Below are 16,374 nucleotides of genomic sequence, written 5' to 3' on the forward strand. Positions count from 1 at the left end.
CTCCAGAGGGCAGAAAATCGATTCAGGCAATTCGACAACAACGACTGCAACTGCAATTGTAACTTGCCGACTTTACCAATTTGTGATGAGATCGTGTATAACACGGTAAAAAGGTGACTACATATCTACAAGTTACTGGGAGATGGGAATGACGTTGACGGCAAAGGGTAGGCTAGATCATAGGTGTACTTTGAAAGATTTATTGTCTGACATGAATCCAGAGCTTCAACATGTAAAAGCTGGACCACCACTTCCTGATTATATCATTTCTGAGCGGGCTCAGAAAATAATTTCAAAAGTTGCCGAGGTTCACGTTAATGTTGAACCTCGTAGTGGAAGAGAGATATGCGAATCTGAACACAGGTTATCTACTTCAGCCGAGAATGCACCAGTTGCAGAAGACAGCTCAAGTGATGATGATGATTTTGGTCCCGCATTACCGAAACCAGCTGAAATAGTAGGTTTTGTTATACTTAGTTTGCAAATTACAACTAACAATTGGTACAGGAACAAGAAGAAGCTGCTGCAAGACAAAGACTGGCTAAGGTGGCATACAGTGAATCTCAAAGTTCGGCTCCGAATAGTTCACGATCCAAGCGAGAAGAGTGGATGACTGTTCCGCCAACTGAACAAGATTGGGCTCGTTCTCGTGCGGATCCAACACAAATCAAGAATAAAAAGTTTCTCTCAGGACCATCAGCAACGACTGGAAAGAGGGGTGCTGACAGAACATGGAGTGAGACTGAGTCTGAACGCAAGAAACGTGTAGCAGAGGAGATGATGGGTCTTAGACAGAGAGCCAACGATGAGCCTAAACCGGCTACCCGTGTGGAGGTTCGAGACACAGAATTAGACACAAGAGTACAAGAATTTAATGTATGCTTTCTTCGATGTTGAGTGCCACTGATACTAATTTTTTTTGTAGGCGCGGAATAGAGGAAAATCGCTACTAGAACTTCACAGAGAAGGTCTCGCCAATTCGGGAGTTAGCAGTCGTGAACCTGATGACCCCAGTAAACGAGCATTCGACTATGAAAAAGATATCGCTTCTGGTGGACGAGTTCTAACTAGTTCCAAGATCGATGAGCTCTCACAGCGAGCCGAAGGGATGAATTCGAGGTTTAGTAAGGGCAAATACATGTAACATAGAGCGCATATAATGGAACAACGGTTTTTTTATTTAAAAATAAATTTATTTTATTAAGCCAATTCAAACTGATTGATTTCAGATTAAGAGTTAATTATGAACCCGTGAATTTGCAGCTGATAAATGACGCAGCTGATGTTCGCCCAACGGTTAGTATGCACATAGATAAACAAACTCCCATCAGAAATAGAGCCATCGAGGCCGAGGCCCGACATATAGAGGTTCTGGAGGTTCAATAAATTCAGACGCTTTTGCAGTCGAGATTGCATTAATTTTTCATTTAGTAAACATCTGCACATTTTGCAGTCGTTTCTTCAACGTCGTTTGTAAGTGCCAAACAGCATCGGGAAATCGATCCTCTGCATTTAATCGTTATGGCCTCACTTGCAAAGCGACAGAATACCTGGTACGTATTCTGCGTGACCGACATATTTATGAAACCGTATTACTAATTTCTACAATAGGTACGAAGATGGCAACGAATGGGAGATCAAATGGGCGTAAGTAGCGAATGGTCAAATTTTTAAATCTCTGAGTGCAGTGTTGACGGATCCAATCCAGAGTCTTCGCCGCCATTGTATGCGGTATAATTTTCCTGATGGTTCTGACGTATGGACACGCTCGGTATCGCCTACACAAAGGAAAGCAGCCTTACAGATATCAAATGGTATATTTTGATTTGATTTAACTATTGTTTAGTCGAGATCTAAGCCGCTGACTTGTTTACAGTGGCTTGTTCGGAACAGAATGCAATTTCAGGATAGTCAGCGACGGCGCCAGGCCGACCGCGCTACATACCGAGAAGACTATCATGAATATTCAGCCTATCCTATGACAGCATACGGAGGAAACACAGCTGAGGTCGTTGTTCCGGTAAGTTATGATGAATGGGTGTTATGAGGGTCTATGACTAACCCCTCTGTAGCCCCCCGCATATGATCCTCGATATCCATCACCCCCCGAATACTGCCCTGATCCAAAGCCAGATGTATCTGCGAGTTCTCTTGACAGTCCCGATGGTGCTTCCTCATCTCGTGACTACGAAAACTATATAGCAAATCATGACCATCAATCAAGGCTCTTACCGACAGCCACAGAAACTACTTTGACCAATGAAAATGATACTCAGGTTGCTGACTATGCAGCACAACCACCTTCACCTTCCCCACCAACAACCTCTCCTTCACCCAACATTGATAATGGAAGAAATGTCTCATAGACTCTAAAATGATACGATATTAATGGAAATTCAGGTTTTATGAGCGGGAATTTTAATTGTTCTTATGTATTAATGAATTCGTTTTAATTACCAATTCGTATTAGCCAAATATCAGCATAACATATATGCTTCCCCAAAGTGGAAAATTAACACCTAAACACCTATATCACTTTGAAAAATCAAAGCATGCGACCAAAGATTGCCAGAAATAGGTTATATATCAATCAATATCCATAGCGTTAGAATCAGCAGATTGCAGCGGCATCTGGGCTTGAGTCAACGCTTTCATAGAATCATCAATGTTGCCTGTAGAAATTTCAGCATCGCTGTCTTCTCGTTCATCGTCTCCCCAGTTGTCCTCGTCAAAGTCATTTGCGGAAAGATGCCGAGCTCGCGCCTTTCGTCGGCCAAATTTCTGGTCCTCTGAAGGTTGGCGAGCTATACTTTCTGCGATGACTTGTTCTTTCGGTTTATATAATACGAGACCGGTCTCCTGTTCCTTTAACGCAATCGGCGTTGGAACAGAAGAATAGTCATGCCGCTGTAGAAACGAATAGGGAATCGAGATCAATTTTCGGTCGACACTGGGAGCGAATATTAGTCGTTGGCCGATAGGAGCGTCGCAGTTATCTATATCTAATTCTTCATCGGTACTAGAATCGAGAGGGCCAACGAAAACAGTGTGCGAGTCACCTGTATCCATTCTATTGGCTAAATCATCCTGTTGCTCTTCCGCTGTGCAAGCGGGCTTCGACATATCCCAATAGTCATAATGAAGAATCGATTCTTGCTTCTTCTTAGCCGGTGGAGACGGGGTATAAGCCGAAGAAGTAGTGCCAGTCGTGGGATCTATAGATAGTCTAGTGAACGAGTCAACAAGCCTCCGTTTTCGAGGCGCATATGTTGCTTCGCTGTGATCCGAATTTGCAGACGAATCGGGTGGAGAATGTGCACGACGCTTGGTAGATCGAGCAGGCGGGATGGATGTCAATTTAGCATATTCCCAGCTGGAAGGCACGTTTATAGTCTTATCCTCTGTCGACCGGCCAATGTTCGTTGAGTTGTCCGGGAGATCCCGCGTAGTGCTGGATAATTGAGAAACAGCAGCCATTAGAGCGTAAGGAGATGATCATGTGGAACCAAACTAGATCTGCATGAAACCAACAGAATTGTTCAGAAAGTTGCAAACAAAGCAATTATCCTGAAACGACCGAACGACCACTCTATCGCAGGCGCCTGCGCAGAAAACACCGCGAACCTATGTAGTTCAATTTGTCGAATATCAGACATCTACCTCTAAGACTTGTTAAAGCTTGCTGAGAACGCGTTCCTCGAGAAGGCGCGAGAAGAATACCGCAAACGGAGGCCCTAAACCGATTTGATGTTTTAAGGTGTTTGTATAATTACATTGCCGAGGCGTTGGTACGAGGGCCTACAAGACTCACACTGCTGTGCGAGAAAGCGCGGCAACACGCAGGCTGTACTTTAGTTTTCGCTCCAGGTCGCCTTTAAATTCCTGAATGACCAAGATCAGCAACTTGTGCTGCAATTGTGTCCATTCTGTATCGTCTCCGTTAGTCAGAACGCCAAAGTGAGTCTCTTCCGATTGTCCGCTTGACGCGGCCTTACCTGCGCCGCATCTATTCAGGTGTTTGACTGTTTCCTCATATTAACCTGGTTTAATCTGCGCTCTAGTCGTGCAACTGGACTGTTTTTTTCGAATTCATCTTTCTTTAGTGCCATTTCGCAATCTTCTTTTCGTTTTCGTTCCCGAGTTTTCCATAGATTGAACCATTCTCAAATAAAAATGGCTCCAAACCCTGAGGAATGGCCTGCTTCAAAAGTTCGTTCTTTCTGATACAATTATTTTCTGGACATTAACTTACGCTGGTTTCTATCGAACTAGGTCCGTCAGACTTTTCTCGACTACTTTACAAAAATCCGAGATCATACGTTTGTGCCGAGTTCATCGGTTATTCCTTATGATGATCCCACTTTGCTCTTTGCGAATGCTGATAAGTTTTCCCTTGTTTCTCTTGTCTGATCTCCGAGATCAGACTATCATATATTGCGATTCTTGACTAACGTTTTCCTACGTATGAACCAGTACAAAGCTATTTTTTTGGGTCAAGTTGATCCTTCGAGTGATTTTGCTAAACTTAAACGTGCTGCAAACTCGCAAAAGGTTTGCCGTCGATTTGACTCAAAATCTTGCCAATACTAACACTTATTTCCCAGTGTATTCGTGCTGGTGGAAAGCACAACGGTATGTTTGAAGAATTTAATGTGTAATCTGATTTTAACTTTATGTTAGATTTGGAAGATGTTGGTAAAGATGTATGCTATTACTTGACAAGCTCCATCCACAATTGATAACTAATGATAAATACAGAGTTACCATCATACATTTTTCGAGATGCTCGGTAAGTTATGATTTTGTTCGCATTCATATGGTCATAACTGATCAATTAGGTAATTGGTCTTTCGGTGACTATTTTAAGAAAGAGGCTATTGCTTGGTCTTGGGAGTTATTGACCAAGGTCTACGGTCTTGAGCCAGATCGTCTCTACGCCACGTATTTCGGCGGCGATGAAAAAGCCGGCCTCGAGCCTGATTACGAAGCAAAGGAACTTTGGAAGTCTGTAGGAATTCCAGAGGATCATATTTTGCCTGGAAACATGAAGGATAATTTCTGGGAGATGGGTGATCAGGGCCCATGCGGACCTTGCTCAGAGATTCATTACGATCGTATTGGTGGACGTAATGCCGCTCATCTTGTTAATATGGATGATCCTAACGTTCTTGAGATCTGGAACAACGTTTTTATCCAGTTTAACCGTGAAGCTGATGGCTCTCTTCGCAATCTCCCTTCCAAGCACGTCGATACTGGTATGGGTTTTGAGCGACTGGTGTCAGTTTTGCAGGACAAGATGTCTAATTACGACACTGATGTTTTTACACCGCTCTTTGAAAAGATCCAGGAACTTACTGGCGCACCCGCGTATGCGGGTAAATTCGGTGAAGAGGATGTGGATGGAATTGATACTGCTTATCGAGTTGTCGCCGACCACGTTCGTACGCTTACTTTTGCGCTTAGCGATGGTGGAGTTCCTAATAATGATGGTCGAGGATATGTTCTTCGTCGAATTCTTCGTCGTGGTGCTCGATACGTGAATAAAAAGTTCAATGTTCCAATAGGTAACTTTTTCTCTCGGTTGGCTCCTACGTTGATTGATCAAATGCACGATATTTTCCCTGAACTTGAGAGTAAGCTCAGTGATGTGAAGGAGATTCTTGATGAGGAGGAACTATCCTTCCGACAGGCACTCATTAAGGGAGAGGAAATGTTTCAAAAGATTATGAAGCAGGCCTCGGATGAAAATAAGACTACGATTGACGGTGTTGGTGTATGGCGTCTGTATGATACCTATGGTTTCCCGATTGATTTGACACGTCTGATGGCTGAAGAGAACGGATTTTCCATCAACGAGGACGAAGTTACTGCTGCGCAAGAAGAGTCTCGTGAACGATCAAAAGGTGGAAAGAAAGGAGGTGAAGACAAGGTAAAAGTTGCTTTGGGAGTCCACGACACCGCTGAACTGGAGCAGAAGGGACTTCCAAAAACGGATGATCACTACAAACACGCTCGAGGCGAGATTGAGGCTAAGATTACTGCTATTTTCACTGGAGATAAGTTTGTTTCAAGTACCGAAGATGCTGAGTCGGATTCGCTACTAGGAATCTTGCTTGACAAAACCAATTTTTATGCTGAGCAAGGTGGCCAAATGTTTGACACAGGCAAGATACTGATCGATGGTGTCAGCGAGTTTAAGGTTGAAAATGTCCAGCTTTACGGTGGATATGTTTTGCATACAGGCTACATCTCCTACGGTGCTTTGAAGGTTGGAGACGAGATCTCAGCTGAATACGATGAACTTCGCCGTTGGCCGATTCGAAACAATCATACCGGTACACATGTCCTCAATTTTGCTCTTCGAGAAGTTCTTGGTGATGGCGTTGACCAGAAGGGTTCTCTCGTGGCACCAGATAGATTACGATTCGATTTCTCGCACCGATCTGGTATGACTGTCGAACAGATTGGCCAAGCAGAAGATATTGCGACAGCATACATTCGAAAAAACTTGGGAGTTTATTCAAAAGATGTTCCTCTGAAAATTGCGCGAGAAATCACCGGTGTTCGTGCAGTTTTCGGCGAGACATATCCTGATCCAGTTCGCGTTGTTTCGGTTGGAGTTCCTGTGGAAGATCTGATTGCTGATGTGGGCAACGTGAAGTGGCACGAATACAGTATTGAGTTTTGCGGAGGTACGCACGTCAAGAGTACTGGTGACATCAAGGAGATGATCATTGTTGAAGAGAGTGCGGTCGCAAAAGGAATACGTCGTATTGTTGCAGTTACCGGAAACGAGGCGTACGAAGTTCAACGAGTGGCTAAAGAATGGAGCGCTCGGCTCGAGAGTGTTGAAAAGATGGCGAGCGGCGTAGCAAAGGAGACGGAAGTGAAGAGTCTAGGCCCTCAACTTAACCAGCTGGTTATTTCGGTTACGAAGAAGCAGGAACTGAAAGACCGATACAATGCGTTATCAAAGAGGGTTACAGATGAAAGCAAGGCGCGACAGAAGGCCGAATCTAAGACTGCAGTGGACTATGTGACCGGGGTGTTTAGCGGGGAGGACGGCGAAGGAAAGCAGTACTTTGTTGGATGTGTCGAGGCCATTGGTGCCAACGCCAAGGCTATCTCGGATGCAATGAATCACGTTCGCAATACATATCCGGAGAAGATTGTTTATTTGTTTGCAAGCAGTGAGGGTGAGCAGAAGGTTGCGCACGGAGGATATATTGGCAAAGGCGGCCTGTTAGATGCGAAGGAGCTGGGACAAATTGTGAGCGGAGTTTTAGGAGGAAAGGCCGGCGGAAAGAGTCCTACGGTGCAAGGAATGGGTACTGAAGTAGCTAAGATTGAAGAGGCTGTTGCGGCAGTTGAAGAAATGATGAAGACTAAGCTGAACATTTGACCTTTGGACCTAGAATAACCAGAATATAGCAAAATTAATATTATTTAGTGATTGGATAAGTACTTGGAGTTATGCAATCAGTCGGATGCTAGTTTATCCGTTGCCGGTTTTTTTTGTGTTGTAGTGTAGTTCAAGGGTGTGGTCAAGCAAGAGCCGAGGTAGACCGACCGGTTGGGAAATAGCATTACGAGGGGAATTATGCGAAGTTCAGAACGATCCGGACCGGAAGAAAAATACGAAAACTCTCGGTGAAAACTTTCCTGGCGTTTTAGTACTGGACTGTGCTAAACACTAGTATGAATAAGCTCGAAAACGGGACGCGTCGGTCGACGCGTCCGGTTTCCGCGGGTTCGGGCCTGACAGGCAGACGGGAGGTTTGTGCGTGAGGCCAGCCGCGTCAGTCGTTTAAATAGGCTGAACGGGCGGCGGAGAGTCGCGATCGTTTTTGTAGAGATAAAAGTTGATTTTGTACCTGGCAGCGTTGTTCCAATTTGTGTTTCAGACACAGTACACGTAAACAGGAGCTGACCAGACAAACAACTAGAAAAAATGCAAAATGGGTCTGTTTTCCGGACTTGCGTCTCTTCCTTCGGTGCCGTTGCGGCTGCCGAATTTTAGCGGAGTCTTTGCCTCTGCAGCTGACCAAGAGCGCAGAAACGACGAGGTGGACGCGGACAATGGCAACACCTTTCGACTGCCGGGCGCGTTTACTCCGTCCGACGAAGATTTGCCAGGATCGCCTTCAGATCCTCTTTCGCGTCATCTGCTGAAACGATCGACAACGGCGAATCTTGCTACTTCTGATCAGTTGCCTACGCTGGCCTCATTCAGCAGCAATGCTAACACCAACAGCGGTAGTGGCAGCGCAGGCAACGCCCAGAATAGCGCAGGTTTATCAGCTTCGACAAGTAACTCGACGCAAAAACATACGAGAACTCCGTCAATCGTGCCTACGCTACGAGGGACATCCAGCTTCGGCCAAAATACAAACTCGGCGACGACTCCCGGAGCGACATCTGCACCGAACAAAAGCTCCTCGTTCCGCACATTAGGATCCAATTCCAGTTCATTGACCCTCCCAAAAACAGAAAAGTCGACTACTCAGCATCGGTCGACTAGTCGCAAGCTGCTTTCTAAACTACATATTTTGGGTCATTCGTCCAAGCGGCAAGTGTCAGCATCTTCTACGCTATCCTCTTCTGCATCCTCGATCGCGCCAGAGCACAAAAGATCCTCGATATCCGGTTCCAGATTATCTTCTTCGCATCAGCATACTTCTTCTTCTTCTTCAGCTGACGATGATTCGTCCAGTGATGACGGTCGCAGAGTTTCTCATGTATTCGCTCGGCAACCTGCATTTCTCCACGGCCATACCCCTCTTGCCGCTGGTCCATCTAAATACATTCGCATACATGCACACGCTAAATTTTCACGTCAATTCAACCATATTTTTTTCGCCCAAGAACTGCTAACTCGTAGGCCGACTGCTCGCAATCCAGATTCTTCGCCAAATGGTCTGGTAGCCGAGCAGCCACTGCTGTCAAAGACTGCGGCTGCTCTCACTTCGCCTTCAGTCGCTAGTCTAACGCGTCCAGCTCATAAGCGAGGAGCTATTTGGTCCCTCAAGTTTTCCAAAGACGGTCATTATCTTGCTACCGGTGGTGAAGATCGCATTATTCGTGTTTGGTCCGTCATTGCATCTCCAGAGGAGCGAGCAAAGTATGACGCTGAAGAGGACGACTTACTGGAAGCATTTTTTGTAGATGGCGCAACTGGACTCTCTCCATCATCTTCTTCAGCTTCTACTTCTGCAGCTAATTCCCATTCTCATTCCGCATCGCATTCGAAACAATCCCCATATTTCCGTCCACGGTCAAAAAAACTTCATGCACCTGTATTCCATCCGCTACCATATCGTGAATTTATTGGTCACACTGCCGATGTGCTTGATCTTTCCTGGAGTAAAAATAACTTTCTGCTTTCATCCTCAATGGATATGACAGTTCGATTATGGCATGTCTCGAGACAAGAGTGTTTATGCTGTTTCCAACATTCAGACTTTGTGACTTCAATTGCGTTTCATCCACTGGATGACAGGTTCTTTTTATCGGGCTCGCTTGACTGTCGGTTAAGATTATGGTCGATTCCAGAGAAAAAAGTTGCTTATAGTACTGAGCTAGTTGACTATATCACTGCTGTTGGATTTTCAGCCGATGGCATGCTGTCAATCGCTGGTTGTTTTAACGGCACATGTGAATTTTATGAGACCGAAGGACTGAAATATCATTCAAACATGGCTGTACGTTCGTCGCATCGGCGAAAGGCGGCTGGTGCGAAGATCACTGGTATTTCTGTGCTACCGCAGTCGCCCGAGTCAGTATCGTCAGATGCTACGTTACTAATTACGAGCAATGATTCCAGAATTCGACTATTCAACATAAAGGATAAGTCGATCGAAGCCAAACTAAAAGGCCACCGAAATGAGTCTTCACAGATATCTGCATCAACTTCAACTGACGGCAGATTTATCATTTGCGGGTCAGAAGACAGTAAAGTATATATCTGGGACATGACGGATACTCGACAGAAAAGTCGGAATAAGTATCCGTATGAGTATTTTACTGCTCATTCAAGCACGACCACCGCGACGGCATTTGCACCTCTTGGAACCACGAAACTTCTTTCCCAGTCTGGTGATCCGATATATGACATCTGTTCCCCCTCGCCGGCGCCGATTGTGCCGCCGGGCGAGGAAGTCCCGTCTGTGACACCACCTCATATGGCGACTGCACACCCAGACGGGATGATTATTGTTTCCGCGGATACGGATGGGTCGATTAAAGTGATTCGCCAAGACTGTGCATACGAGAAACGGAAAGAGCATGACCTATCTGCTGCTGCAAGTCGTCGAGTTTTTGACCAGAGCCAGTCATCGCTCTCCACGCCTAGCCGCTCTGGTCATTCGCCATCGAATCCGCTTAATATTGTCACTACGAATACGACACCGCGATCAGCAGTCAGTTTGGAGCCGTCCTTACGGTCGTCGGTGCGGTCAACAGAGAGAGAGAGGTCGAATAGTTTGTTACAGCGGGCATCGAGGAGTATTTCCCGACTCGGCCGGTCGAGGTCAAAACGGTTTTCAGGAGCGTCGGCACGGCTATCAAGTGACCTGGCAAAGTCTGTAGATTCGTCGCTTTCGCCCACACGTCGACCGCAGTCGCCGAATGGAAGCAACATATATTCGAGAAGACAGTCAGGGGTAGGTTCGCCGCTCTTTGGAGCTGTTGGAGACGACCAAATTTTAGAACCAACACAGCAGGTGCAGTTTCTGAGTGTTCCGAACAGGTCTCCTACGACACATGCAAATGAACTTCAGAGTGTTGCGTCGTCGGGAATGGCGATGGAAGAGACATTGCTTGATGATTTCCATTTGACAGACCCGCACAAAGTCGATTCGTTGTCGTGTCCTCAATGTGGAAACCAGAATTTTAAGGCGTCTCTGACCTCTCGCAAGGAGCCCAAATTGATTTGTTCTTCGTGTGGAAATGTGGTCATGTAGATGTGAAAGAGGTCGATTATGTACATTAGTAATTGGGAGCCTGCAGTTTATAGAATTTTGAAATTAGTTGACTGATTTTTTTGGATTTCACAAAATAGATACTAATAAAATATACACCGATCAATATCATTTCCCAAAAGGGAAGCAAGGATGCGGCGACCTCTGTTCGCCCAGACTATCTGGGTGAATTTGCTGGAGAACGTTGGAGATAATTTGAGGTTAAATTAAGGTATAAGGTAAAGGCGATGGGCTGATGCGGCAAAATGTCGATGAGGTCATTGGTTAATTCTGGTGGAAGAAGTCAAGTTGGGGTAGAGTTATAACTAGTTGCAGAGATCAGCGCCAGCGTTAGCATCGCATCAATGCATTGCAGTTAGAAGATTAAAACAGCATGAATTGAGAATACGAGAATGTACGAGAAACTAATTTAGTCGAGAGCCCTGGGTAACTAAGTCCCGTCATCAGACCAGTTTGTCCAGCCTTTGTTGACATCCTGCCTAAACAGGCAGTTCTCGGAGCCATCGTAATCGGTCCCATTCCGGCATAAAGTGAAAGATGTCACGTGTGCTTCGTCTTTAAGTACTCGGATGGGGTGGCCACAGACTGATATAATTTGAAATATTATTGAGCATACTTGAGTTTGCTAGGTTTTTTTTATTTATTTCAGATTGAACTGTTTTGAGTTGGTTATCAATAAGTTGTCGCTATGGAATCGGATTTGGAAAGCAACGAGATCCGCGATGAAGAGGTTGCTACTCAGTCTGCAATGGCGTTCTGCGCTGATTTCCTGTTGATTGTGATAACAATTTTCTGTATGTGTTCTGAACTGTCTGTTTCGCTTGGAAATCCATTCTAATCTGGTCATTGGTTTAGTTCCTCCGGTGGGTGTTTTTATAATAGGTGGTTGTTCACTGGATTTGCTCATAAACATCGCCTTGACTGCCCTCGGTATGTTATGTCACGATTATTCCATTATCTGTCAATCTAACTAATTTAGGATTCCTCCCGGGCCATATCCATGCATTTTATTTGGAGTACATCTACTTTCAGCGCCGTGACTATGGTAACATTGCCGAGCCGGCGCCTGGCGTGTACTCGGATACCATCAATACGGGCGGTCGAAACGGCTACGGAGCGATTGTGGTCGAGGAAACTGTCATTACTACTACTTCGGCAGCATCATAATTTTGAGCTGGGATTTGGGTATATTTTTAGTACGCTCATTTGGGTGGAATAGTGGATTTGGCATTTTGCCAGAATGGTGCTGAAAGGAAATCTATAGGTAATATATAATTTTTGGATAAATAAATTCAGTCATCGGAGTACGGGGACCCAGATCGACTTGTATTTTCGTAGTCATTAAGTTCATGTCGTTTCGACTGGTTAAAAAAGTCGATCGTCCAACCTTCATAAGTATATTTTTCCTCGCTCGGCTGCTGTTCAGTCTCAACAAACACACTGCCATTCCACTTTAGTCCGTTATAAAAATCGTCAATCGCTTCGCGTAATGCTGGCTGTAGTTCTCCGTTGGTAGTAGCAGGGTCGACATGGATTCGGATCGCACGCGGTGCCTCCGTCGGGATTGGATTATCCCCTTGGATACACATCATCATTGTCGAAACTGGTAGATCATAATATACATCCCCTTCTCTACCGAGAAATTCTGGTACTTCTAGTGCTGTCGGTATGGCAATACTGGGCGTCTTCGCGCTACTTGTCAATAATTGCGAAATCTTGGATTCATCATTCAGGGAATGCAGAAACATAGAATCATAGTAGCCGAGCTGGATCCACAGCTCAACCAGCTCACCAACAGCAGCTTTAGTTCTTGTATAAGACCAAGCTTGAGCAAATAGCAGCGGCAGATATGTCTGGATACCATCTTTGAAACTACTAGTAGCTTGTGTATGATATAAAACGTCATTGATAATGTAAAGAATGTACAATTTTCCGTGACGCTTCTTAGTGCATGGGGAATACATGACTAAATATTTCGCAAAAGCAGTTATCCGAGAAGGAAACATAATGTTCCCGATAATTAATTGCCGAATTTTCTACTCTGTTAGGACTTTCGAGTCTGAGATACAAATGGACATACTTTGACATGGTCTGGGCTGCAGACATCAACAGCGCGATCGAGTGACGCCGTGATTTCCCGCAGTACTGTAGATGATAAAGGCTCTTGATCGGTGGAAGGTCTCAATAGATCCGATGATAAAGCTGCTTTTGCTTTTGCTAATTTTGCGACTCGCGTCCGGTCCATGTCCTCTGTGTGGTGGGTGAGCAATCAAGAGAATCAAGTGATCGCGATCGGGAAATCCCACTTCTACTAAATTACCCTTCATCTACAGACGATGGCAACAACAACAGGCTGGAATACGATCGAATCAGATGCGGTAAGCATAATATTCTGGTTTATGAATTTCTGCTGACGGTACAGGGATTATTTACTGAGCTGGTCGAACAACTCGGTGTAAAAGGTGTCGTGTTTGAAGAGCTGCTATCGCTCGACCCAGATTCGCTCAGAGCGCTCGCGTACGTGTTTTCACTTGTTCTAGAACCCACGAAATGCGATAAATATCAAATACCAACTATCATCTAGTCCACTATATGGTATCATATTTCTGTTTAAATGGACCGAAGCAGCAGTCAAATCAACCGCGGACGGTCGTCCGCTCGACGGCGAGTACGATCCGGAGGCCGAGCAAACGCTATTCTTTGCGCACCAGAAAATTCAGAATGCCTGTGCAACTCAAGCAATCCTGTCAGTGTTACTGAATCGGAAAGAGATTAAGCTTGGTTCATCTTTGACCGAGTTTGAGGCCTTTGTCGCCGATTTCGATGCTGATGTGCGTTCTATTTGGCCTTAAAGATTTCTGAAATCCTACTGACCTAGGATCTAGCTTCGTGGAGAAACGCTTTCAAATTCGGATCTGATCCGACTCGTCCACAATTCTTTCTCAAGGCCTGTACCTTTTGTCGACGAAACGCACGCTCCTCGATCGGCTGCCAATTCGGCAGATGACATCTATCACTACATAGCATACATTCCGATTGCCGGAAAACTTTACGAACTCGATGGGCTGCAGCCATTTCCGATTCGACTAGACGACTCAACGACTGACGAAAATTTTCCAGAAAAAGTAGTTGAGGCCTTGTATCGTCGCATAGGAAGGTATCCCGAAGGCGAAGTCAGGTTTAATCTGATGGCGGTCGCAAAAGATCCTAGAGATTTGCTCCTGGCCGTTGGCGACCAGGAAGGCTATATGAGGGAACAGGAAAAGCGCGAAAATTGGAAGCGTGAGAACGTTTTGCGAAAAGAAAATTTTGTCGGTCTCATTGCAGAGATCCTAAAAGGCGTTTTAGGGTCATCCGTAGAGAATCAAGAGTCGTTTGAAAAACTGATCGTCGGCGCTAAAGATCGAAGCGCAAAGCGACGGCAGTCCGAACAACGACGTAAGCTTATGTCTCAATTCTAGTCCAAAGATGTATTACTTTTATGTACAATCTGCATCTATATTCAACTGCAACTACAAACCGTAATTAACTTTAAGTCGGTTTCCCTCGGTCTGGGTGATGATTTGAAAGGACCAACGAACTAGGCACTCCTTGCTCACCTCGCATTCGACGGTATTGACGCATACAGCTGTACGGGTTCCGATCAAAGTTTTGGGTCGGGTTGCAATAGCATTTCCCGTTTTCATGGAAATCTTTCCTCGGTTCAGGACAATGCGTAAATGGGTGGTGACGATATCCAACATCGTAGAACCAGTGGATCTCGTCTTTGTCGAGCGCTATGGAAACATAAAGTGAATGTACAGGCGCATCTCCCCAACGTTCATAGAAAAATCCTCGGCTCTTGTCCAGGTAGTCGAAGAAGTCCATATATGATTTATCTCTCCAAAGATCCAGCGAAGCAATCTCGAAATTAGACCAGAAATGGCACATATTGTAAGTACCATTTTCTATCCCCTTATTGTCATCGACAACAAAGTCGATAGCATTGTTCTTGTGAACTATCGAAGGGTTAATCTGGGTATAATTGGTGATAGTCCCCCATAGAGTCTCCACTGTAGATGCGAATTCTCGCAAGCTAATGACAAACCCGTACTTTTTCTTATTTTCCCGCATAAATGTAAACACATCATAGTCAATGTCACAGTATAACTGTGTGTCTGGCTCAACACGCCAGTAGTAATCGTACTTCAGCAGCGCCTCCTGGCGAAAGAAAAAGCCAGAGAAAAATCGACACATGTGCCGGTAACTTTCTGATCCACCGTACAAGATGTTTTTGGCAGCCATGGCACGCATTTTTTGCCTCGCAGTCTGTCGATCAACAAAATCGGGCATGGACCAATTTTCCCGAGGAATTGTCACGTAAGTGGCTTCCCCGGAGACAAGACCTTTAGTCATCCGAATGAAATCTGCGGAAAATGGCCGATCGTTCATGAACAACCAGGGATAATGGAAGTTGCGGTTGAACCGGTCTTCGACTGATCGGATCGATGTTCGTGCATTATGCACTTCCGAATTACGGACAAGCATAACAAACGTTGCATTCTCAAGTTTGATTTCGGGCGTCAATTGAGTTTCAAGCGGAGCGATGGAGCCGGATGCTGACGAAGCGCCAGCATCCTCAGCTTTGCTTGAGTCGCCGTTATTTTGAACCGGCGTAGCTTGCGCGGTCGCAGAAGCAGAGGCAAGACTGGAAATAGATACACTAGGTGTTTGATCAGAATTTGCAATTTCCTTTTCAACAGGTCGGGCCTTAAAAAACCCAAATGGGGACCTGTGTGACTCCAAGTTGGAAGCTAGCTTGTCTAGATATGGATGGTCGATGATTTCCTTTGTATGGAGCGAATGTAAAATACCCAGGATAACTGTGATGAATGCAAATGAGGATATAAGAGTAAAAAGAAGACGAGAAACTCGTCTATTCCAGAGACGCATTTTTGCTTTGACTTTTAATAATATTAATACCGACGGTAGGTTGTATTGTTTTATAGCACACGTCCGGCGAAACCAAAAAAGAAAGATAAAAATCGAAAATTTACTGTCGAAACCACATAAACTTGACGATAACGGAAAAAAATCTGGAACAATCACAATCGGTAATATCAAATATCGAAATCCAAAATGTTCGAAGACAGCACAAGGAATCAGCTAGTGCCGGTGACGTCTGACTACTGCAGATCAGATTCAAGGACCTCAGCAACTCGACTGGTAAATGTAACAGAAGTAGAATCCAAATCCAGGGAACTAGAGATATATATGTGTGTGTATGAGCACACGCGACACTTCTAGACGCGAACAATCCCTGTTTCCAAATTACGTGTCGAAAAATAGAAAAACTCGTCACGCGCGTGGATCTGCCCGTCAGGGTACACGTAATGACAATCTCGAATCGTACAGC

At 45.1% G+C, this 16,374-nt stretch overlaps 9 protein-coding genes across 9 annotated transcripts; 6 read left to right on the top strand and 3 right to left on the bottom strand.

Annotated features, from left to right (window-relative positions):
- The first annotated feature begins 1 nt into the window (after position 1).
- On the top strand, positions 2–1,208 carry V1516DRAFT_670385 (uncharacterized protein). Its single transcript, XM_066921348.1, has 4 exons — positions 2–167; positions 222–457; positions 508–876; positions 926–1,208. The coding sequence occupies exons 1-4, from the start codon at positions 143–145 to the stop codon at positions 1,142–1,144; spliced, it is 849 nt and encodes a 282-aa protein (XP_066778720.1). The 5' UTR covers positions 2–142; the 3' UTR covers positions 1,145–1,208.
- Positions 1,209–1,346: 138 nt separating this feature from the next.
- V1516DRAFT_670389 (uncharacterized protein) lies at positions 1,347–2,460 on the top strand. The gene is made up of 5 exons (XM_066921349.1): positions 1,347–1,553; positions 1,612–1,647; positions 1,709–1,814; positions 1,877–2,020; positions 2,073–2,460. The coding sequence occupies exons 1-5, from the start codon at positions 1,522–1,524 to the stop codon at positions 2,364–2,366; spliced, it is 612 nt and encodes a 203-aa protein (XP_066778721.1). The 5' UTR covers positions 1,347–1,521; the 3' UTR covers positions 2,367–2,460.
- Positions 2,404–3,661, bottom strand: V1516DRAFT_646943 (uncharacterized protein). The gene has a single exon (XM_066920196.1). The coding sequence runs from the start codon at positions 3,475–3,477 to the stop codon at positions 2,587–2,589; it is 891 nt and encodes a 296-aa protein (XP_066778722.1). The 5' UTR covers positions 3,478–3,661; the 3' UTR covers positions 2,404–2,586.
- Positions 3,662–3,849: 188 nt separating this feature from the next.
- Positions 3,850–7,460, top strand: V1516DRAFT_670396 (tRNA synthetases class II (A)-domain-containing protein). Its single transcript, XM_066921350.1, has 7 exons — positions 3,850–4,209; positions 4,273–4,381; positions 4,463–4,551; positions 4,605–4,632; positions 4,681–4,703; positions 4,759–4,789; positions 4,839–7,460. The coding sequence occupies exons 1-7, from the start codon at positions 4,174–4,176 to the stop codon at positions 7,400–7,402; spliced, it is 2,880 nt and encodes a 959-aa protein (XP_066778723.1). The 5' UTR covers positions 3,850–4,173; the 3' UTR covers positions 7,403–7,460.
- V1516DRAFT_670400 (WD40-repeat-containing domain protein) lies at positions 7,461–11,085 on the top strand. Its single transcript, XM_066921351.1, has one exon. It carries the CDS (start codon positions 7,959–7,961, stop codon positions 10,959–10,961), a length of 3,003 nt encoding a protein of 1,000 aa, XP_066778724.1. The 5' UTR covers positions 7,461–7,958; the 3' UTR covers positions 10,962–11,085.
- Positions 11,086–11,592: 507 nt separating this feature from the next.
- Positions 11,593–12,270, top strand: V1516DRAFT_670404 (uncharacterized protein). The gene is made up of 3 exons (XM_066921352.1): positions 11,593–11,773; positions 11,835–11,909; positions 11,959–12,270. The coding sequence occupies exons 1-3, from the start codon at positions 11,668–11,670 to the stop codon at positions 12,144–12,146; spliced, it is 369 nt and encodes a 122-aa protein (XP_066778725.1). The 5' UTR covers positions 11,593–11,667; the 3' UTR covers positions 12,147–12,270.
- On the bottom strand, positions 12,166–13,271 carry V1516DRAFT_670405 (uncharacterized protein; the record flags this gene model as incomplete). The annotated part of the gene is made up of 2 exons (XM_066921353.1): positions 13,060–13,271; positions 12,166–13,015 (listed from the first exon to the last, which is right to left on the bottom strand). Coding segments are annotated over exons 1-2 (905 nt in total), but the record flags the coding sequence as incomplete, so codon positions are not given.
- On the top strand, positions 13,107–14,530 carry V1516DRAFT_670407 (ubiquitin carboxyl-terminal hydrolase). The gene is made up of 4 exons (XM_066921354.1): positions 13,107–13,357; positions 13,402–13,496; positions 13,564–13,810; positions 13,865–14,530. Exons 1-4 carry the CDS (start codon positions 13,316–13,318, stop codon positions 14,438–14,440), a joined length of 960 nt encoding a protein of 319 aa, XP_066778727.1. The 5' UTR covers positions 13,107–13,315; the 3' UTR covers positions 14,441–14,530.
- Positions 14,511–15,506, bottom strand: V1516DRAFT_694613 (nucleotide-diphospho-sugar transferase; the record flags this gene model as incomplete). Its single annotated transcript, XM_066923954.1, has 1 exon — positions 14,511–15,506. One exon carries the CDS (start codon positions 15,504–15,506, stop codon positions 14,511–14,513), a length of 996 nt encoding a protein of 331 aa, XP_066778728.1.
- Positions 15,507–16,374: the final 868 nt, after the last annotated feature.

This window comes from Lipomyces oligophaga (assembly GCF_038497815.1).
Source record: "Lipomyces oligophaga strain CBS 7107 unplaced genomic scaffold V1516scaffold_2, whole genome shotgun sequence".
NCBI lineage: Eukaryota > Fungi > Ascomycota > Lipomycetes > Lipomycetales > Lipomycetaceae > Lipomyces > [Lipomyces] oligophaga.

What these genes read in the sequence shown, in the direction of transcription:
- V1516DRAFT_670385 (XM_066921348.1), top strand. Translation starts at nt 143, where the DNA reads ATGGGAATGACGTTGACGGCAAAGG. An exon ending in TACCGAAACCAGCTGAAATA is followed by an intron (nt 458 to 507) that starts GTAGGTTTTGTT and finishes CAATTGGTACAG; the next exon opens with GAACAAGAAGAAGCTGCTGC. An exon ending in CAAGAGTACAAGAATTTAAT is followed by an intron (nt 877 to 925) that starts GTATGCTTTCTT and finishes TTTTTTTTGTAG; the next exon opens with GCGCGGAATAGAGGAAAATC.
- V1516DRAFT_670389 (XM_066921349.1), top strand. Translation starts at nt 1,522, where the DNA reads ATGGCCTCACTTGCAAAGCGACAGAATACCTG. An exon ending in GAATGGGAGATCAAATGGGC is followed by an intron (nt 1,648 to 1,708) that starts GTAAGTAGCGAA and finishes GATCCAATCCAG; the next exon opens with AGTCTTCGCCGCCATTGTAT. An exon ending in AGCCTTACAGATATCAAATG is followed by an intron (nt 1,815 to 1,876) that starts GTATATTTTGAT and finishes ACTTGTTTACAG; the next exon opens with TGGCTTGTTCGGAACAGAAT.
- V1516DRAFT_646943 (XM_066920196.1), bottom strand. Translation starts at nt 3,477, where the DNA reads ATGGCTGCTGTTTCTCAATTATCCAGCACTACGCGGGATCTCCCGGAC.
- V1516DRAFT_670396 (XM_066921350.1), top strand. Translation starts at nt 4,174, where the DNA reads ATGGCTCCAAACCCTGAGGAATGGCCTGCTTCAAAA. An exon ending in TGCTGGTGGAAAGCACAACG is followed by an intron (nt 4,633 to 4,680) that starts GTATGTTTGAAG and finishes ACTTTATGTTAG; the next exon opens with ATTTGGAAGATGTTGGTAAA. An exon ending in TACATTTTTCGAGATGCTCG is followed by an intron (nt 4,790 to 4,838) that starts GTAAGTTATGAT and finishes CTGATCAATTAG; the next exon opens with GTAATTGGTCTTTCGGTGAC.
- V1516DRAFT_670400 (XM_066921351.1), top strand. Translation starts at nt 7,959, where the DNA reads ATGGGTCTGTTTTCCGGACTTGCGTCTCTTCCTTCGGTGCCGTTGCGG.
- V1516DRAFT_670404 (XM_066921352.1), top strand. Translation starts at nt 11,668, where the DNA reads ATGGAATCGGATTTGGAAAGCAACGAGATCCGCGATGAAGAGGTTGCT. An exon ending in GATTGTGATAACAATTTTCT is followed by an intron (nt 11,774 to 11,834) that starts GTATGTGTTCTG and finishes TCATTGGTTTAG; the next exon opens with TTCCTCCGGTGGGTGTTTTT. An exon ending in CATCGCCTTGACTGCCCTCG is followed by an intron (nt 11,910 to 11,958) that starts GTATGTTATGTC and finishes TAACTAATTTAG; the next exon opens with GATTCCTCCCGGGCCATATC.
- V1516DRAFT_670407 (XM_066921354.1), top strand. Translation starts at nt 13,316, where the DNA reads ATGGCAACAACAACAGGCTGGAATACGATCGAATCAGATGCG. An exon ending in ATACGATCGAATCAGATGCG is followed by an intron (nt 13,358 to 13,401) that starts GTAAGCATAATA and finishes CTGACGGTACAG; the next exon opens with GGATTATTTACTGAGCTGGT. An exon ending in TCGCCGATTTCGATGCTGAT is followed by an intron (nt 13,811 to 13,864) that starts GTGCGTTCTATT and finishes CCTAGGATCTAG; the next exon opens with CTTCGTGGAGAAACGCTTTC.